This window comes from Ostrinia nubilalis, chromosome 26 (genome assembly GCF_963855985.1).
Source record: "Ostrinia nubilalis chromosome 26, ilOstNubi1.1, whole genome shotgun sequence".
Classification (NCBI taxonomy): Eukaryota; Metazoa; Arthropoda; class Insecta; order Lepidoptera; family Crambidae; genus Ostrinia; species Ostrinia nubilalis.
Window position 1 is genome coordinate 9,719,329 of NC_087113.1, and position 16,195 is coordinate 9,735,523.

Below are 16,195 nucleotides of genomic sequence, written 5' to 3' on the forward strand. Positions count from 1 at the left end.
TGGAAGCGAGCTTCACCCGGAATCCTCAACCACGGCGGAACTGGCTATCTTACCTCTAACTGCCGGAACAGCAATGCTGTTAACATTGTTGTTATGGCGACAGTAAGGTAAGATGGTGGTAGCTAGCCAGGCGGACTTGGAACAAGCCCTACCATCAACTAAACCGAAAATTGTGTAAAGCAATCGTTATCATTTGACAGTTCATAACGTATGTCAAACGCTTTGTTTAACTGACTTTATCGTACGTTATGAACTGTCAAATGATTACAATTGCTTTACACAATTCCACCTCAGATTTACCTTTGTAACGCAATCTAGTATAAATTATTTTTTCATTACTTTTTATTCGATGTAAAGTGTTCGGCCATGAATGAACCGTGTTGGACAACTATTGCAAATTGCATTCTAAAGCACAGATATCCGTAACCGTAACCGAAACTTTCGGATATCCGAAATAAAAAAATATCCGTAACCGTAACCGGTATAATATTATTCCTATATCCGTAACCGTATCCATAACCGAAACTACATATCCATAACATCCTTAGTTACTAACAACATATTTCACTGTTACTTTCAGGTATCACCACGAGCCCGACTGCATACACCTCACACATCCACATCTCAATATGTTCTGTTATTGCAAGAATCAAGTGAAAAGCCATTAACTTTCATCGTGCAATTAATTCAAAGCAAAATGAAGATAATATGTGTTTTAAGTGGATACAATGTTGGAGCAATTTATAGCAGTCTCCAAGCGAAGATATTTGTTGTAAGTAAAGTCTGGTCTGTAAGCACGTAGTATTTGGTCCAATGACCCCAAGCTACCCATCCTTATCGCTCGCGCGTAATTATATTGCTGTCGCGACTGTGCGACGCGCTCCCGCAGTGAGTGTGCAAGCGCGACAGCAACATAATTACGCGCGAGCGATAAGGATGGGTAGCTTGGGGTCATTGGACAAAAGTCTACGTGCTCACAGACCGGGCTTTAGATAACAATATTGTTGCCTCCAAAAGGATAGTGCCAGGGTCTGGACCAAGTGTTGCCCATAATCAACCCATAGTGCATTTTGTTCCTTAGGCCTATACTAATGTGTAAACCGAATCTCACTGAAATCTATCCCTGGAGTTAAGAGAAAAAAAGAGTTTTGTTTTGAATTATTTACATACAAAATATCATCGATGTATACGTACTACGCATAAGATTTCGCGATTGTGGAATTAAATAACACTCGCTATGTTGAACTTAACCATACTGCATCCGTACACGTTACTTTAGTGCGATTTAGATATTCTTTATAAACGATCTAGCGCTGTTTTAATTGTTTGGTAAGTTGACAGAAATTAATTATTTCCAAAATGAAGAAAGAAGTTTTAGTTCTCTATCCTTGCAAAAAAACAATTTATTGGTGTATTACAATCGATTATTGAAGTTATTGTAAGCTTAAACTTCTTGCTCCATTTTGGAAATAATTAATTTCTGTCAAGTAACCAAACTACTGCAACAGCGCTTGATCGCATAAAAAGAATGTCGAAGTCGTACTAAAGTAAGGTGTACGGATGCAGTATGGTTAAGTTCAACATAGCGAGTGTTATTTAATGTCACAATCGCGAAATCTTATGCGTAGTACGTATACATCGATGATATTTTGTATGTAAATAATTCAAAACAAAACTCTTTTTTTCTCTTAACTCCAGGGATATATTTCAGTGCGCTTCGGTTTACAAATTAGTATTTGCCTGAGGAACAAAATGCACTATAGTTTCATTCTGGGCAGCACTTGGTCCAACTTCCATACATGGATTGGCACTGTCCTTTATTATTTTCGACGTGAAATTTTTGAGGATTTCTCAAATAGCGGGGATTTAATCTCGAAAGATCTCTTTTTTGAAGAGATCTAGAATTGAATTGACCTTTTTAAAGGTGACTTGTAAAAGTAGATTTTAGTGGTTTGTGTCATCCAACCAGGCACTAAAACGGGACTATTCCCACCTCTCGTTCCCACCGCTGCAACTCCTGTGTAGCCAGGATCTACAGAAGGTCAAGTTTGAACCAGGCACCAGCATTAAATATTATTACATAAATGGTTTCCTACATCATAAAATTTACCAAAACTATTTGTCAAACGATTAAAATGACGTAAGAAAAACAATTTATAAAGATTTTGAGACGTTATGGTAAGTGGTTTCCACTTAGTGCTAAATTGTATTTTTGAATACACGTTCATCCCAGTCTTACGTATAGCATTTAAATGTTTCCAAAGTCTTGTATATTGTGAATGAAAGGATTTTATGGAGAAAAAAAATGAGTCACATGTGATTCGTGACGCTAATTTTACTGTGGTCAGCAAAATGGTTAATAGCCATATTATTACTTTATTAAAATTACATCGTCAAAATGAATGATGTAAACACTAAAGTTCAATACTCACTCATCACAAAATTTATTTTTATCTGCCATATTGTGTTTGTGCTGGTAAAAGTTACACTTTTAATGTAATAATGCAACAACTCAAAATTATAAAAATACTCAAAAAGTGGTAACTAAAATCCTAATTATCTTACAATGGGATTAAGAGGTGATAAGAAAAGGGAGTAAGATTTGATTGACTGAAAAATATTGGAAAGGAAGGGAAGAGAATGACCAAAGAAAATGTTGGTTGAAACTGATGTTTTATTTGCATTATAGATAATAAAGTCTAATATGGTTTTGCAGACAACAAATTGCACGACAGTGCTTAATAGATATGTTGACTTTTAATAGCAGTTACGACCGGCTTACAACGATCGTGGTTACGATCCCGTTTATTTCGTGGCTTCTTGGTAAAAAGGGCATTTTATATTTTTAATTTATGGTGGATAAGACATTTCTTCTCTAGTTTTAAAAGTGTAAAGGGCTTTAAAGTCTAGCAACTAACATTCGGTGATAGTCAATTCCAAAACCTCATATTAGATACACTCACAATGTATGGTAAGTTTATTTATTCCAATAGATCTAAAATAATGTTAACGTTACAAATTTTAATTGATATTTTTTGCATTCAAAAACTCGATCCCCTAAATAATTTGTATTATATTAGATTAGATTACGTGCTCTTTGAAATTAGAGGTTTTGTGTTTGCAATTACTATTAATTAGTAATTGATTTTTTTTTATTAAAACGCAGTTGTCACAGTATTCAGCGTGCGGTCCAAACGGACGACTAACTTACGGCTCAAAACGTCTTATTTGAAAGAGCCATATGATCGTTAAAGATATAATATCTTATTTATTTTCGTGTCTATTGTCATAGATTAGTAGTTCATTCATTTTATGTAAGCGAATGTGTATTTTCTGCTTTGCGCTGAGCGCTTCATATAACTTGGCATGATATAATAATATATTTTCGGCAAAAAGCTATATTATTTAGTATTAAAGTAGTAGCTACTAATATTGTAATCGATTATACTCATGATTCTGTAAAAGTATTTTAGGTTTTGCGTTATTATAATAAAGTTAAAGCATTTATGGAATTCCAGTGAATACATAATATGAAAATTACTTATCCTAGTAAAGTTTTTAATACAAGCAGTTTTTATCTATAGACGATAAAAAATAAACGTACTTTAAAAAATACGTTGAGCTATCTTTGCTGTATTCAAATGATCAAATTTAGAAATACCCTATAGAAATACCTTAAACCATAGCATTTTTATTGTTATAAGTTATTACATAACTAAAGGTTATATTATTTAATATTAATTAAATACTATAACTAAATATGTAAATATTTTATTTATAATTCAAATAGGTTAGGTACAATTGTATGTTGTGGAGATAATAATATATATTTTCATATTCCATGCTAATTACTTTGTAATTATAATGTGTATTAAGTATTTTTGTTGATGTAGGGAATTTATGATCTCTTACGTTTGATAATGTAAGTAAAACTAATAAAAAGAATAGTTGATGGTGCATAGAATCCGGTTCTGTTAATATTATACTCGTATACTTACATACAAATACATTTTAATAAATATACTGTACTTAATATGACGCACAAAGAAGTCTTCTATGATACTTAGTAGATAAATATAAAATATGTATTATTTATATTTTAAAATCGCTAAAGAAAAATAAAATCGACTTTTAGTGACTGCATAAAATAAATTTAATTTTGTACTTTTTTTAAGTTTGCCTTGATTTATATTACAGAAATATTCTTTTCTAAATTCTTGTAAAGCCTGGTCCGTGAGCACGTAGAATTTTGACCCCAAGCTACCCATCCTTATCGCTCGCCCGTAATTATGTTGCTGTCGCGCTCGCACACTCACTGCGGGCGCCCGTCGCACAGTCGCGACAGCAATATAATTACGCGCGAGCGATAAGGATGGGTAGCTTGGGGTCATTGGACAAAATTCGACGTGCTCACGGACCAGGCTTTAGTAGCCTATACAAATTAATAAGATAGAATACCTCTTTGTAATATTTACTAAACTGTTTGCCAAATTTTGGTACTTAAAGAGAAAATGTGGGCCGTCTATCAGTCAATTTTAATTTAAACCTTTTATAAGGTAGAGGTAATATTTTTGCCACCATATTTTTTTACCTCATTCCATCGTCTTAAGGTCCAGATATTATAGAAAATCTAACTTTTCCATCGAAGGATTAGTTATTGTGTAAACAGACAAGTCATTTAAAAGTTGATGTGTAGTATTTCGGTATCAGTTGAGGTTTTATGTTTATTTCATATATTTAAACAGTCATTAGCTATTTTAAAGGTACAACAAATGTGTAAATAAGTTACTCCAAATTCTAGTTAAAATAAATAAATATGTAATAGATGTTATATTTCGTTAAATGACATACTTTTCTCTTTCTGTCGAGTTAAGATAGAAAGAGATGGTAATAATAATAATATGCTTTCTAATAAATATTGAAAACTGATTTGGGTCCACTTGCGACTAAAAAGTTATTTTTAAATTACTTAATACTTATTTGCTATAGTTATGTTTCTTGTACTGTTAAATTAAAAAAGTAAAAGAATTGCATTCCTTAAAAATATCCTTACAATTTTTTATTTGTCAATTATTGGCTTAAATTGTAGGTGTTGATTTTTTATTTTTATATTGACGAATCTCTTGTGTGCTCGACATTTTATGTTTATTTATTAATTTAAGGACTTTATTTTTAATATGGTCAGTACAGTCGGCGTCAAATAATTCGTGACACCCAAAGTGGCCAAAAAATTGTAACACAACCTTATTCCAATTGTAACAAAGACGTGTTGCGACCTTTTTGGTTACTTTGGGTGTCACGAACTTATTTAACCCTGACTGTACCTAGCACATTTAACTAGCCACAAATAGTTCCATGGACTTTTAACGTTATGTGTTTGGTTTAAGGTTTAAAGTTGAAGTTCCCTATTTGTGGTAGGTTGATAAGCTAGCGAGTATACTTTTGTTTTTGTTATAAGATACGTTTGAATGAAGCAGAGTTATTTGTCCGTATATGATAAGTTTGGTGCGTGATATTAAAATAAATAATATTGTAAAGAATAATTCTGTTTTTCATTTCTTTAAATCATAATTATTATCTTTAGAGTATTATTTTTTGTATAATACGATTATTTGAGAACCCATGAAACTTATAAATCTGAAATATTTTAGTCTTTGTCTTTAGTAAAATAAGAATTACCTATTTCATAAAAAAGTCCTTTATTTACAATTTTTGACCTAACTAAAAATAAATGAGAGTTGTAATACAAAAATAATGCAATAAAATAATAATTAATAATAATATAGCATCACACCTTACACTATTAATAGGTGGGTTGTGTGACATGAAATATACGAGTAATATAATAAATATGGTACATAAGAATAATTAGATAAAAAATAGATATAGGTCATCATCATCATTTCTAAGATATTATAGTAGTAATTATTTAAGTATAAACTTGACAGATAGACCTTAAATATGGAAATATTTAACTAAATAAGCGTTACAGTTGCTAAATACATAATATATGGCCAAAATCCTTGATACTGCTGTATGTCGTCGTTTGAAACACCTTAAAATAATTTACAATACAAAATTACATAAAACATATCAATTCAACAAACGCTTGTAGTGACATAGAAAAATAGCCTCTATCTGCCGTGTTCAGTTCTCAAATACAGATCAAAATTCATTACAATTATTTATTTAGTAGACCCTTTTCAGGGCACTTAGACACGTCCCAATATAGCTTGATCTACCACCAGTTCGACAGAACATCCGGCTCGAAGGACCATAAAATGGGAATGCGGGATGCGAAAAACGCGATAGCAAACTAGTAAAGAGGACTCATCGGATCTTCGACCTACTGTCCCGGCACTCCTGAGTCTTCCTTAGCTGGCTTGAAAAGTTGTGAACTTAATTGCCTTCGAGTACTTGGGCAAATGTAGAAGTGGCGGAAGAAACTCAGCCTTTGATTAACTTACTGAAAAGTCTCTAAACAATGAATTACAAGCAATTGCTGAACCAATCCGTTGACTTGAACACACCAGGCTTTTGTCAGTTTGTCAGTCGTCTAGTAAGGCCCGCTCTGGTTGTAGCCTTGGCCTTGGCCTTGGCCGTTTCTGTCGTAGCCTCCGAGGCCGAGGCCGGTGTCTTCGTAGGATATCCTGGGCTTGTAGCCGTCTTGGTCGGCTTCGTATTCCACGGTCTGAAAGGGATATTAATATTTAAATAACCAACAACGTTTCCGAAAGCTGGAGCTCAGCCCTGAACAAAAAAGTCCAAAGAAATGTTACTTTGCTTCGTGTGCTGAACGTTCTTCGAAATGCTACAGCCAACAAAGGTATTCCGATAAAACGGCGTCGAGAGGACCTCGTAACTGATACTTTAATAACGAATACCCAAATGTCGCTTATACACGGTGAAATCACTGTAGGTAATTGTTTGGAAATACTAAGGTAATTATTAATTAGGTATATAAAATTTTGATTGTACAACATTTTTTATTAAGTGTACTATTGCATATAAGGTTCCGATAGGAGCATAAAGACATATTGGTCCTCGTACTCCTACCAGTAGGAGAACAGAGTAGGAGCAAGTGAAAACGGGGAAACTGCCAGTTGGTGTTTTCTTAGATTTTCCAGAAGTTCCCGAAGATATGGGAGTGGGTTAGCAGTAGTACATTGTCATGTACTACCTACTACCAGTAGGTATTCTCACCTGTTTCCTACCATCAGGCAACAGCACGTAGTACTGGCCTTCAGCGCGGTCGCCTTGCCTCGACTCGCGGTGCCCGAAGTCGTTGCCAGAAGGCTCATCCTTCACCATGTATTCGAAGCTGTAGTTCGCTGGCTCCTGTAAAAAAATTAGAATACATATAGCTTCGGCATCATTAGCTGGCCTAGGATACACGCCACGATATAATTTTATCGATGATTTTAAACGACTATGTTTATCGTCTAAAATAGATAAAATGCCTCAGTTAAACGTTGAAATGACCCGCATCCTAGGCTAACAGGCCAGTCTGGCCAGCTCCATTCACATCTGGTTACTTAGAGACGGTCGTGCTTATCAGTGTGTGGGTCAGAGAAGAATATTACTGAAGCAATGACCTCTTCATCCTATTTTTAGTCTACCAATTTACACTAAGCTTTGATATACGGTAAGCTAAACCGGTCTCTTGTTCCCACCGCTGCAACTCCTGTGTAGCCATGATCTACAGCTTAACCGCCAATAAAAACTCAACAAGTGAAAGCCATGTTTGTCCTGGTATGCTACACAAGATCTTGGAAAACTACCATAAGGTAAGTAGATTTCTGAAATGAGAAGTAGGAACAGTACTCACTCCATTGCTACCATCATCTCCATTGTATCCTCCAGCGCCTCTGCCGCCTGGGGGAAGGTACTGCCTGCTCTGCACACCCCTGAAGCCGTTGGAGTTGAAACCGTTCTGGGAGTATTGCTGACCACCTGAAAAAATGGGAATTGTTGATCCGTCAAATACTACGTCGCAGCTGTAACTCTTGTGCAGTCAGGATCTTTAGGTGGATCGCGAATAAAAATAGTCACGTTCCAGTCTACGCAGTAGAAGCTGGACTTTTCCTACATTACAGTACCTAACTTCAAGTTAATTATTTTTGTAGGGAACTTGTAAGTGGTTTGATTGTTCATTTACCTACTTGATGCTATTCGTTGAAAGCTTGATCTTCCTAATATTGGCAGGCAGTCAAACATTAACTAAACATAAGGAAAATTCTTGACAAAAAGTCTTTTCGGAACCAAAAGAACTGCATTCAGAAGGGCTACAGAAAACGGCTTTATTTACGTCCGTATTCACAAACATTTAGATAAGATAGATAAGATAAATTTATTGAATAAAAACTTAGCCTAAATACAAGAAACTTAAATGGGACTATGAAATTATTTGGTTAGTAACAATATGTTAATTAAGGTAGTATACCTAAACTAAGCAAAAATGTTTGCCTGTGTTTTAGGTATCCATACTTATTATGTAAGTTAGTGCTTATTAAACAGATATTATAAATAATTACACCAAAACAATGTTGATAAAGGTAAAGGTTGACAATTTTGTTACATAAATAAAATTTTGCTGACAGAATGTTTATTTATAGCTAACATACCTAAAGTAAGTAATTTAACTAATAACTATTAACAGGTTTTCTGTGTCATCATATGTTTTACCCTTGAGCCATTTCTGCAGTGCATATTTACATTCTTTGCTGTTCATTGGGTATATACAGAGATACTTGTTTATACTGTTGTACAAAAAGCTTCCTAGAAAACAAAAGAATTTGTGGGTATGCTGTCTGTTAAATCGCTCAGAGGGACATACGATGTCGGCGCGCCTTTTGTTGGCTTTGAGGTCGGGATTAAAGGGAGTTAGTGAGTGTTTTTTGAGGATTGTTAGTAATACGAAAAGTTGACGTACTGATAGAACGTCGCATTTCGTAAGAAGCTCTACTGTAGGGAAGCGTGTTGGTCGGAAAGTGCTTACTTTCAGAACAGCTCTTTGAGCTATTTCTAAGCGTATTAGTGTAGTTTTATGCGTGCCTCCCCAGGATGTAATACAGTAAGTAATTAATGACTGACATAGCGTGAGGTAGACAGTTTTGAGAAGAGGACCCTTAGCCACGTGTCTCAGATTTTTGAAGGCAAATATCAATTTTCTGACTCTAGATGTGAGAGCTTCGACGTGAGCTTTAAAGTTCAGGTGTTTGTCAATGATTAGACCTAAGTATTTCATATTATCAGTACTATTTAAATAAGGGCATGCACATGCTTGTTGAGAATTAGTGCAGGAGTGGGCTTTAATGGAGTATAAGTTTGAGGTAGGCTGCGAGAAAGCATTGTAGGAGAATGTTATGAACTTAGTTTTATCTACATTAAGGGTTAGTAAGTTGTTTTTAAGCCACTGATTGACAGAGTCGAAACCGAGTTGAGCTTGTGCGAACGCGTCACTCCAGGTGTTTGCGCTAAACATTAGAGCTGTATCATCGGCGTACGATATTATTTTCCCTTTGTTGTCGGGAAGTGGAAGTAGGCATAGGTCATTGATATACGTGAGAAATAACAGCGGCCCCAGTATGCTACCCTGTGGAACCCCATATTCGACAGTTAACTCTTCACTCACTTCATCATCTATAATTACACGTTGAGTTCTTTCCGAAAGATAATCCTTGATTAGAGTATGAGGAATTCCTCTAATACCGAGGTCGTATAATTTCTTTAGAAGCATTGGTATCGAAATTGTATCGAAAGCTTTTGCAAGATCAAGGAAGATGACTAAGCATTTATTACCTAAGTCTAGTTGTCTCGCAATGTAATTGGTGAGCTCATGTACTGCGTCATCAGTAGACCTATTCGGTCTGAAACCGAATTGAGTGTCTGCCAAAAGTTTATTTTTTTCTAAATAATTTAAGAGTCTGTTATAAATAAGCCTTTCAAGGATCTTGGAAATGGATGGCAGTAAAGCTATTGGGCGGTAGTTATTCATACAGGTTTTATCTCCACTTTTATGTATGGGTCGTATTATTGCTTTCTTTAGTACGTTGGGAAAAATTCCTTTCGACATGCATTGATTGAAAAGATGTGTGAGCGGAGGAGTAAGTTGTTTTTTGAATTGTTTAATAAAAGAGCAGGGGATTTTGTCAATTCCTGACGCACAGTCATTCTTCAGCGTCATGATAATTTGTTCAACTTCGGCCTCGTCAGTGTTAAATAGGGCAAACGAGTGTAATGTTTGTGATTTGGAAGGGTTTTGCATAGAGGGAAAAAGTTGCGTGCAATTTAGTTTAGCTTTTTCAGCGAGATTTTTGCCTATATTAGTAAAGAACTTGTTTACACAATTTACGGATTGTGCAGCCGAGGCGGAATTCGTGATTAGTTGCCGAGCGGAAGATTTGGTGTTAGTAGTGTAGGTGATATTTTTGATGACTTTCCACAATTTCTTTTTGTCATGACCTGCTTTATGAATTTCGTCACGTTCATACTGACGCTTTAATTTTTTTAAAAGATTATTACAGAAATTTCTATACCTAAAATAAATTATTTTATGAGTTTCACTGTCTGGTGTTCTTGTGTATTTTTTATGAAGTTTGTCTCGATGTCTTATGCAGCGCAGAAGACCTGGAGTTATCCATGGTTTCTTAATTTTGGAACTACTGGTTGAATATACAGTCCGTGTATTTTGTACAATTATCTTTTTTAGTGAATTTATAAGATAATTGGCCGATCTATTGACGTCATCTGAACTGTAGAAAGGCGTTAAATCTAAGTTTTCAAGGTCATGGAGCGCTGATTGAGCACACATAGTTGATCGTTTCGGCATACTGTAAGATTTTTGGTAGCGCTTTTCTAAGCACAACAGCAAGGAATTGTGGTCGGTCAATGAAGAAGTTAGTACTAAAGTTTGTAGTGGGATGATACTTTTTGCTAATATATGGTCTAAGCAGTTACCCGACCTAGTGGGATGGAGATGAGTAGGTAGGAAACCTAGATAAGCTGCAAAGGTCAGGTATTCCTGTGACCTACTTTCGATATTGCCGAGTTTGATGTCGATATTTATATCGCCCATAATGAATACATTTTTAAAGTTTGATACTTGTTGTAAAATTTGATTCAATGACTGTAGGAAATTGGTAATATTATGATATGATGGTGAACGATATATAGCTACAATTGCCGTATCTGTCCCTATCTTTGCTATGAGACAATTTGCATCCACTATGTCGGGTTCCTCCACAGTGACCTTGCTCAAATTACTTTTAATGTACAGAGTTACGCCGTCGTTTTGTAAAATATTAGTTTTGTTAGTTACGTACGAATCATACCCTAGTAGCTGAGGAATTGGAGGGGAAGAGGTGAGCCAGCATTCAGTTAAGACTAACATGTCTATTTCCACATTAATTTGGCTAAGTATCGCTAACATTCCATTAAAGTTACAATTGATGCTACGAATATTCTGCATGAAAATGTTAAGACTACTTTTAATATTATTATTAGATAAATAGGACGAGCATGAATGTGGGTCACATACTATTGATTCAAATTCGTAAGAAGAGTCTATGTCCTTAATAAAATCAGGTGATACATTACCCATCCCTGTGCTTGTAGAACTGGTAGTGTGGCGCTCTAGGCGCCTCCATAGTCTATGGAATTCAGATATCGAGCCTCAGCAGTTTTCCGAGCGGGACATTGTTCATCTCCTGTTTTATGTTGGCTCGGTTTGTTGTATCGCCGACACGTAGCGCAATTGGCAGGTTCTTGTTGCTTTGGGCATTCTTTAATTGAATGCCCTAACATTACTATGAGGTGGACGCACAGGGTGACACACGAACCAATCACAGAGTTCTATTCAACGCTGTGCCTTCGATTTGCTGCTTCACTTAAGCAAGCATCGTTTGTGAATACGGGCGTTAATTTTCAACTTTTATAAAACTCATTCACTCACCTCCAAGACCACCAAATCCTGGAGCTCCATACTGCTGAGAAGGCTGACGAGCGAATCCATTAGGGGCGCCGTACTGCGTCGACGGGGCGCCAAAACCACCCTGGGCTCCAGGGGCGCCAAACCCACCTTGGGCTCCAGGGGCGCCATATTGGGTCGATGGGGCGTTCTGGGCACCGGGCGCGCCGTAACGAGATGATGGGGCGTTAAGACCTTGAGCATTTGGAGCGCCGTACTGAGAAGACGGGGCACCGAATCCAGATTGAGAATTAGGCGCGCCGTATTGAGATGATGGAGCATTAAGGTTTTGGGCACCAGGGGCGCCGTACTGGGACGATGGAGCGTTAAGACCTTGAGCACCAGGGGCGCCATATTGGGTTGATGGGGCGTTAATTCGGGTCTGTGCTGGGGCGCCATACTGAGAGGAAGGGGCACCAAGCCTGCCCTGGCCTTGGTTAGCGGGGAGGTATTGGGAAGAGGGAGTTTGGGCTCTGAAGGCGTTGGGAGCCCCGTATTGGGACGAGGGGCGGCTGCTTCCAGAGAATGAGGGGGCCCCGTAGGAGGAGGATGGACGGCTTCTGAAAAGACGTTTGAATATTAGACCTTGATATTAAAAACAATGGGCTTGCAACAAAATTATACTTTCAGAGAACCGTGGCGGTTGTGCCGACAGCTATTCTGTTTTGGTAAACCTAAGGCTGACTTGCATCTTACTTTAACTTTGACAAACGTCAAAAATCTGTCAAACTCCGAACAAAAGCATCGGTTACCTACTGTTATTATTTAGCCTAGGCGCAAACCACCGATTTTTTATCGGCCGATAGTTAAGTCGGGCAGTTAATCAGTATGGGCATGTATGGGAGTGCGCACACTACGCCGATTCGATTTGACAATTTAAAATCGGGCACAACTATCGGCCAACTAAAAATCAACGGTGTGCGCCTACTCTAACAAACGTCAAAAATCTGTCAAACTCCGAACAAAAGCATCGGTTACCAACTGTTATATTTAGCCTAGGCGCAAACCACCGATTTTTTATCGGCCGATAGTTTAGTCGGGCGGTTAATCAGTATGGGCACGTATGGAAGTGCGCACATTACACCGATTGATTCTTCGTACAAATTAGAATCGGCCCAACTATCGGCCGATTAAAAATCGGCGGTTTGCGCCTAGGCTTACGGTTACGGTTAAAGTTAGGTGGTAGTGCAAACAACTCAGCCTTAGACATTTTTTGACGTTTAATCCTGTGGTTTCAGAAAATTCGTTATTTCAGATCTTTAATGTAATTTAGTATGCCGTAGATCGGAAAAATTTTTGGTTTTAATAAAATTGGTGTAACTAACATCTATTTATTTTAATTTTTCTTAAGTACTGAAAGTGGTTTCCAACTCACGTAAAGACCGCATCAGTCTGCCTCTGAGGTCCAAACCCTGAGCCCCCTGGGGGTCCATACGTATTGGAGGGTGCCCCAAACCCGTTCCCTCCAAACCCTTGCTGCGGAGGTAGGTATCTGAAAAGGACAAATTAATAGATTTAATCAGTCATCAAGGTTATTTTGTTTGTGCTGGAACCTGCTGGAACATGACTCTCCAATTTATGTACCAGATGAAAATGGAGGATTTGGTCATTACCATGTCGGCCTGAGAGGTTAAAAAGCCATTCTAGAATTATAGACACGGGTTTTATAGCTAAAATCTATCCAAAAGAAGTAGAGAGTAAACAGTTTGTGTGAAATATGTTAGACCTCTTAAAAAACTGAACCATACTCTTGTAAGTACTACACACAGAATGACAGAAACATTAATACACACATAATATAGCAGACTACACATTTTTTTGCAAAATCATCGCATTTAAGTAAGTACTACAGCTGACAGAACTACGTAATATTTAAACAAACATACACTCGAAGAGAACCTCCTCCCTTTTTTGAAGTCGGGTAAAAAACTATATGTATAAGAAGCCAGTGTGTTTTTATGTACCTACCTGTTATTTACGGGAGGCTCTGCTAGCGCTGCGATCACCGCCGTGCATAGTATGAGGATCTGAAAATACAATATGAAAAACTTGAGAAAAACTACGTTTTCAATTTAAAGAATGATGTAAAACAGTCTTTCCCAAAGTGGGCGATAACGCCCCCTTGTGGGCGCTGCAGGCTTAAAGGGGGGTGGTAAGAGACCCAGAAAAAAAATTGGGACGTTGTGTAGAGGCTTGGGAGGCGTCATCTACTAGGAGGACTCTTAGACACCGACTGAGCTCGACTCTTGACTACAAAAATGGGGGGCGCTAAAAAATAATTTATTCTCAAAGTGGGCAGTAGACTAAATAAGTTTGGGAACGACTGATGTAAAAGAACTGTATTGTCTTTAGTTGGACGATGTTGCCTGGTAGAGACTGCCACAGGGCACTAAGTCTATCTTTTGTGGTTATTGAAGTTATAATTCGTGTAGTTAATAGCTCTTTTAATAAAATCATTTACGCTATGTATGTAAAGTTCGTGGTCCCAGGGTTCGGATTTTTACTATAGATTCAAAATTCTTGAGAATTTGCAAGTTGACTTTTTTACTTAAATTATACAATTAAATTCTTACCTTCATTGTGATGTGTTTTTCTTGTTAAATTATTTTATACCTGTAAATAACCACTCACTTATTAACTTTATCGAAATGTTCTAATTTAAATTAAGTCACTTAAGATTTTGACACAATTTTGAGATTTAAAAAATTTAGAGATTTAACTTGGATAAGTACTCGTAGATACTTTATTGTAAACCACACAAAACAAACATTTATTAACAAAACGGCACAATTTAGGCGGTTTTATCGCCAGGAAGCGATTTATCCAGAAACTTAGGGAGAGGACAGTTAATAAAAACTTTTGAAAACTATGAAATTCTGAAACAATGTTTACATCTTATTTTTAGAATATGTCTATCACTAAATGTCATATTTTTAATTTACTTTCGTCTTAAAATAAATATTTAAATTGTAGCGCTAAAATTCGCACGTGTACCTTATTTACAAGACCTATCTCCAAAGAAGATGTTTCGACTGTGATGAGTTCCCATTGCCCTTACTTTATATAGCTGAACGATTAACGGTCTGTCTGTGTGTGTATGTAGTGCAGTATTGGCTCATCCTCGTAGAGTTACTACCTTGGGAAAGGAGCATGGGGCGAATCGCTCGTGAGGTGTTTGGTTTGTGACAAATCGATTTATGGGATGAAACACGATTTATATGATATTATAATAAGATATACAATATCAAGTTTGTTGAATTTGCTAAGTCAAAACTAATACCCGTGTTTACTAAATAGGGCTTCTGCCCTGCTGAGGGCTAAAAAGATATGAATAAACCTTTTTAGAATCTAACAAGAAATCTACTTATGTATTTGTTTTTTTTTTATAAACTAGCGGCTTTTCTCTTCTATAATATGCATGTTTTATACCTATAAATCTTCTGGCTCGTCTTTATGAACCTATACAGGTGTTAGGTAAATGGGTATATGAGCCGACACTAGCCCATGTTAACATGGGCATACAAATGGTATGGTGAAGTCAGAAATTTGATATCATCATTTTAATTTTTTTAATTTACATACCAAATAAATTTTATAAAATGCGATTTGTATGATTTGAATAGATTACAGAATAAACTGAATTCGAAAATTAATATCCGAATCTATACTAATACTAGCTTTCCGCCCGCGGCTTCGCCCGCGTGGAATTTAGTTTGTTAAATTTTCTTTGCTATAAACCTCACGGAGCCCGAGACCTTTCCAACGAATGCAAAACCGTGGAAATCGGTTTGTGCGTTCTGGAGTTATAGCGTCAGGGAGGAAAACCCGACTTATTTTTATATAGTAGATTATAAATGCGAAAGTAACTCTGTCTGTCTGTCTGTCTCTCTTTCACGCTTAAACCACTGAACCGATTTTGATAAAATTTGGCATAGAGATAGTTTGAGTCCCGAGAAAGGACATAGGATAGTTTTTATCCCGGTTTTTGAAACAGGGACGCGCGCGATAATGTTTTTCTGTGACAGACAAAATTCCACGCGGGCGAAGCAGCGGGCGGAAAGCTAGTATTATAATTCGTTACACGTAGTTGCTATAGTTACGTATTTATGCTCAACCTATTTTATTGCCCAGAACTGGCTGTAATGTTTGGGATAGTAAAAAATCTTTAGACTAATCGTAGTCCGTTGCAGTTTTTGCCCTCTTTCCTTTCATTGATAACACTAATTT

General features: G+C 36.7%; 2 protein-coding genes across 2 annotated transcripts in view; one reads left to right on the forward strand and one right to left on the reverse strand.

The window, feature by feature from the left end:
* LOC135084444 (uncharacterized) overlaps positions 1 to 5,543 on the forward strand; it is a 38,804-nt gene extending 33,261 nt beyond the window's left edge. The window contains exon 17 of the mRNA XM_063979226.1: positions 581 to 5,543. Coding sequence (XP_063835296.1) covers positions 581 to 668 — 88 coding nt within the window. The 3' untranslated portion in view covers positions 669 to 5,543. The remainder of the gene's footprint in view (positions 1 to 580) is intronic.
* A 137-nt stretch (positions 5,544 to 5,680) lies between these two features.
* LOC135084445 (pro-resilin-like) lies at positions 5,681 to 14,658 on the reverse strand. Its single transcript, XM_063979228.1, has 7 exons — positions 14,542 to 14,658; positions 13,937 to 13,995; positions 13,344 to 13,460; positions 11,954 to 12,528; positions 7,829 to 7,953; positions 7,204 to 7,338; positions 5,681 to 6,691 (listed from the first exon to the last, which is right to left on the reverse strand). Exons 1-7 carry the CDS (start codon positions 14,545 to 14,547, stop codon positions 6,557 to 6,559), a joined length of 1,152 nt encoding a protein of 383 aa, XP_063835298.1. The 5' UTR covers positions 14,548 to 14,658; the 3' UTR covers positions 5,681 to 6,556.
* Between the last annotated feature and the right edge of the window lie 1,537 nt (positions 14,659 to 16,195).